The 5,519-nt window shown below is 42.8% G+C and overlaps 1 protein-coding gene across 1 annotated transcript; it reads left to right on the plus strand.

Moving 5' to 3' along the window:
• The first annotated feature begins 1,101 nt into the window (after positions 1-1,101).
• PABPC4L (poly(A) binding protein cytoplasmic 4 like) lies at positions 1,102-2,863 on the plus strand. Its single transcript, XM_061191088.1, has one exon. The coding sequence runs from the start codon at positions 1,526-1,528 to the stop codon at positions 2,636-2,638; it is 1,113 nt and encodes a 370-aa protein (XP_061047071.1). The 5' UTR covers positions 1,102-1,525; the 3' UTR covers positions 2,639-2,863.
• The last annotated feature ends 2,656 nt before the right edge of the window (positions 2,864-5,519 follow it).

Genomic DNA, 5,519 nt, shown 5'->3' on the forward strand with positions numbered 1-5,519 from the left:
ACTAATTCATGTAATCTTTACAATACTCTCTGAGGTAAGGGACACTATTTCCATTTCTCTGGGCATGAAAACCAACCTCAGGTTAAATATCTCATCTCTTCCACGCAGTGGATTCTTTCAACAAATACTGAGCATCTCGTTTCCGCAAGTCCCTGAGTTAAGTCAGCGGGGAAATAAAATGGGCATGGTCCCTACTGTCATGGAATGTAACACAATATATTTTAATTCGACAAATGCTACGAAAATACGAGGCCTCTAAGAGCGAAACCTAAACTTTTTCAGAAGTTGTATAGGGAAAACCTGTGTTTGGAAAGAGCATCAAAAGTGATTGCTGAGGAACACAGTTTTGTCAAGTTGGCCCTGAACAAAAGGCGAGCGTGTCATGGAGTTTAGGAAGGGGATCCAAGGGGCAGTTGAGGCTGGAACATGGCAGGAATCCTGCAGGACTTTGAAGAACAAGGCGCGGAGGTTGGAGCCTATCCAAGAGTCGAAGAAAGCCACTGGAGGGCTTGAAGCTAGAAAATGACAAGCCCTGATCCACACTTGGCAAAGCTCCTGCAGTCAGACTTACGCCAGGGCCTGCGGGCGGGTGGGTTTATTAGGGCCACTCCCCTAGGCTGCCTTTCTCCACCCCGGTCACCGCCTCCCGCTCCTCGGCTGAGCTGTCCGAGGGGGGTGGGACGTGAGCGAGAGGGGCGGGGGGAAGAAAAACATTCTCCAAAAATATTAAAAAGAAAACATCCCCCTTGGCAGCGAGTGCGCGGGAAGTTGAGCGCGCGAGTTCCGGGCTTCCCGCCCGCCCCCCGCCGGCCGCAGCCCGGGTGAGCCCCCAGCCCCTGCTCGGCCGCCGCCCACCGGGCCGCGGCCGTCCGTCGGTCGGTCCGTCCGCTTCCCCACCCCACCCCACCCCACTCCCCCCCGCCCCGACCTGCCCAGGGCGCAGCGCGGGGTCTGCAGGGAGGAGAGCGGCCGGGGTTGGTCAGGGCGCGCGCAGCCCGCGGAGCCCCCGGCCGCGCCCGGCCGGCGGCGCCTGCACGACCCGGTCCCGGGCGGTTCGGGGCTCCGGGGCCCCGCGCCAGCCGCCCGCGCGCCGCGTCCCGGGCCGCCGCCTCAGACGCCACTTGTGGAATTCTTTCCCCCGGCGGCTGTAACTTTAAACCGGCCTGAGCGAGGCCTATCTTTATTCAGAAACCAGCGACCGGAGAATGGCTGTGGAGAACGCTGAGATGGAGGGCCAGCCCGCCACTTGAAGATTCCTCACCAAGTGGCCGGGAAGGACCGGCTTGACCTAGGAATCTTTCTTTGAGATTTCAAGGTTCTGTCGCCCCCTTCCAGGGTTGGCCGGGCTGGTTGTTTTTGACTGAGGGTGCTGCCCGAGCCTGGGGAGCTGTACACGAATGAACCGCATCGCCTGGCCTCAGAGCGCTGACTCTGAGGCCACCACGCATGAGCCCGGGCCACCCTCCTGCAGAGATCACTCCAGGAGCTCCTTGGGGACCGGCTTGCGGTGGTGAGGAGCCAGGAGATGCATGTAGCCGCCAAGTTCCGCCAGGCCTCCCTGTACGTGGGTGACCTCCACGCGGACGTCACCGAGGACCTGCTGTTCAAGAAGTTCAGCGCTGTGGGGCCCGTGCTGTCCATCCGCATCTGCAGGGACCTGGTCACCCGCCGCTCTCTGGGCTATGCCTACGTGAACTTTCTGCAGCTGGCGGATGCCCAGAAGGCCCTGGACACCATGAACTTTGACCCGATAAAGGGCAAATCCATCCGTCTCATGTGGTCTCAGCGTGACGCCTACTTGAGGAAATCTGGAATTGGGAACGTGTTCATCAAGAATCTGGACAAATCCATTGATAACAAAACCCTTTATGAACACTTTTCGTCTTTTGGGAAGATCCTGTCCTCCAAGGTGATGAGTGATGATCACGGCTCCAGGGGCTATGCGTTCGTGCACTTTCAGAACCAGATTGCCGCCGACAGGGCCATCCAGGAGATGAATGGGGCGCTGCTTAAGGACTGCAGGCTGTTTGTTGGCAGATTCAAAAGCCGCAAAGATCGGGAAGCCGAGCTCCAAAACAAAGCCAGTGAGTTCACCAATGTTTACATCAAAAACTTCGGAGATGACATGGATGATGAGAGACTGAGGGAAGTTTTCAGCAAATATGGAAAAACCTTGAGTGTTAAGGTGATGACAGATTCCAGTGGGAAATCCAAAGGCTTTGGCTTTGTGAGTTTTGATAGCCACGAGGCTGCCAAAAAGGCTGTTGAAGAAATGAATGGAAAGGACATAAATGGACAACTGCTTTTTGTAGGCCGGGCACAAAAGAAAGCAGAGCGACAGGCTGAGTTAAAGCAAATGTTTGAGCAGCTGAAACAGGAAAGATTTCGGCGGTGCCGGGGGGCAAAGCTCTATATTAAGAACCTGGATGAGACCATTGATGATGAAAAGCTACGGAGGGAATTTTCTTCATTTGGATCAATTAGCAGAGTTAAGGTAATGCAGGAAGAAGGGCGAAGCAAAGGGTTTGGCTTGATCTGCTTCTCCTCTCCTGAGGAGGCCACTAAAGCAATGACTGAGATGAATGGCCGCATCTTGGGCTCCAAGCCGCTCAACATCGCCCTGGCCCAGAGGCCCTAGGAGAGGAAAACTTAATGCACCAGCCAGTGTTTGTAGCATCTTGGGGGATGTTAGTGATCTCTGCCTGAATCGTCCTCAGTAAATTTCAAATCCCAGCTGATGGCTGCTTAGTTTAGTAAACATTATGATCGAAGGTTTTGTATACAAAGCTATTTATTTTTCTTTGGAGGAAAAATAAGTGAATCTTAGAACCTCGGTTCTTTTTATAGAGGCACACCATCTAATTATGGTATATTTTTCTGATTTTGATGTAGTGCTCATAGCAATAAGTATAATTAGATATATTTTTACTGCATTTTGAACCAACTGAAGTGTGGTAATTATTTGCATTTATTGCATACTTTTTCTTATTTTAATAATATTGCTAGCTTTAATTTCTTCCATGAAAATATGCCCAAAGTAGTTCTTATACCCGAGGATTGCAAAGTAATTTATTTTTACAAACAGAAATTTTCTAATTTCCCATCTATTTTTTTTTAAAGACACCAAAGTTTAAAAATTGCTACTACAAACTCAATATCTAATTTTATTTTGAATTAATGTTTAAAATACTAGGAAATAGTTGAATTTCCTTTCAATTTATATCCTGAAATGGTGTTTTTCTGATGGCTGAAATTAATGATGGAGTTTTTTAATGTTGCCTACAGACGTGCTTTATAGGATATTTTACTGTTCTTTACATTGGTTGACATAATCCGGGTGCTTGCTGGTTATCAAAATTGTGACTTGAATAGTAAAACCTTAACTTCCACATTCTTTAAGTTATAAGCCTGTATCATTTCAGGTCAGAAAGTTGGCCTAGTCTTAATTCTCTTCATACGCGTATACTGCATAAAATTATGCCTTAAGTTTTGAACCAGGTACCAACATTATAAAAGTCATATATGGAAAACATAGACATTCTGTTTAACAACTGTGTTTTCTAATCTCTGTTACATGTTGTAACATGTAGTGATATTGTCTCAGGGTTCAGAACAGTAAAAGTTTATGTTTATGAACTCCACATCTCCTTTTATTAGACCTTAAGAGCTATGTAACCCATGAAGGCTCACTTTTAACCTTGATTGATCAGAAGTTCACTAATTGATTTTCTGATAAATTGAAGTTACATCACTTAGCCTGCTTTCCAGCATGATTTTTATTTCAGTCCCGTTCCCAGATCTTTTCTTCTCTCCTGCTTTTCCTCTATATTACTCAGCTCCTCTATACTTTTTAAAAAGGGTTTATTATACTGACTTTTACTGTGTGCTGTTTGAAATCCACTTTGGAAATAGATGCAAGAGTTATTTATTTACATTTAAGTAATTACTTTTAAAATTCTGATTCTCTCATACCAAAGGTGTCTAGAAAATAGTTTTGTTGTTGTTGTTTTATTTTTTTTTTTTACTCTGCTTCGTTGTTTCCTGTAACCATATATTCAAGTCTTCTGTTTCATATATTACCAGTACAAAAGAAATATTAAAATATTTCCGTGGCAATACTTTAGCTATGAAAGAATGAGAAAATCTGTTTCTGTTTATTTTTGTATGAACTATATGTATATTCATTGCACATTTTCTAAATTTAAAATCTCTTTAGACAATGAAAAAATTATGGACAATGAAAAAATTACGGCAATACATAATCCTATTATGCAGACAGATCTTCTGTTACAATTTCTTGCATCTCCTCCCAGATTTTTCTCTATACTTATACACATGATTTTACAAAAATGGAATCATGCTATAAACCTTGTTTGAAACTGCTTTCTTAATTTGACAGTACGCCATAGTCAACTTCCATGACCACAAATAATTATATTTGCACTATAATTTTAATGACTTTTATCTTTCCTTTAATGTTCGTACCATAATATAACAATTTCCTCTTGATAAACGTATAGGTTGCTAGATTGTTTCCTCCCTTTTTTTTTTCCTCTATCATAAACAACTTGGAGATAAACACCCTTTGCAAACTCTTATACGCTGATGTATATAATTATTTTCTTCAGAAAATGTGTGATTCATTGGAATTAATGTTTAATATTTAAATTGCCCAAATGCTGTTCAGAGATTTGTGCCACTTAACATTTCTGTTATGAGTATGGAGGATTGCTCATTTCCATATACTCTAAGAACAAAGGATTTTGTTTAAATTGTTGTCTGATTCAACATGACATGTAAAAACAAAATATTTCACGGTTATTTATTTTACTTTTTTATTACCTCAAAAGTTAAACAGTATTTCTTGTATTTACTGGACATTTGTATTTTCATATTTTTGAAAATGATCTTAGTCTATTTTCATGACTTTAGTCTATTTTCCTGTTGGGGTGGTTTTTATTTATATGGATTTGTTAGTTTTGGGGTTTTTTTTTTCCTGATACTCCCATCTTGTTTATAGTTTTGAGGGTCATTCCAAAGTTAAATTTCTAAATTCAAAATTTTCAATCATATACTTTGGTGGCTTTAATGGTATGTTTCAAAACACTTTGAACACCTCAAATATACAACCCCGCCATACACACACACAATTCATCTGTATTGTCTTCTATTATTTTCAGAGTTTCATATTCTCAGTACTTTCTAAACAAAACTTTTGTGTATACAGTATCTTATACACAGCCTATACTAAATATTTTTAAAGTGTCTCGCTTTTCAGTTCTATTAACATGCCTTGGTAAATACTGATCTTCTGTAAGAGTCTATTTGAAATCCATATGTCAACTATAACTCATTGGCTCTCTGAATTACTGTGTTGAGAAGTATTTACCTCCAAATCAGAGAGCTTTTAAGAAAGGGTGCCAGGAAGCAGGACTGGGAAGTGTAGTAGGTGTGTCAAGCCTTGACATCTCTTTCTGGATAATCCACTCTATCAAAATGTTCAAATATTTGAACAAAAT

This window comes from Eubalaena glacialis, chromosome 5 (assembly GCF_028564815.1).
Source record: "Eubalaena glacialis isolate mEubGla1 chromosome 5, mEubGla1.1.hap2.+ XY, whole genome shotgun sequence".
NCBI lineage: Eukaryota > Metazoa > Chordata > Mammalia > Artiodactyla > Balaenidae > Eubalaena > Eubalaena glacialis.

Excerpts from the sequence above, each read along its gene's own strand:
- PABPC4L (XM_061191088.1), top strand. The coding sequence starts at position 1,526 with ATGCATGTAGCCGCCAAGTTCCGCCAGGCCTCCCTGTACGTGGGTGAC.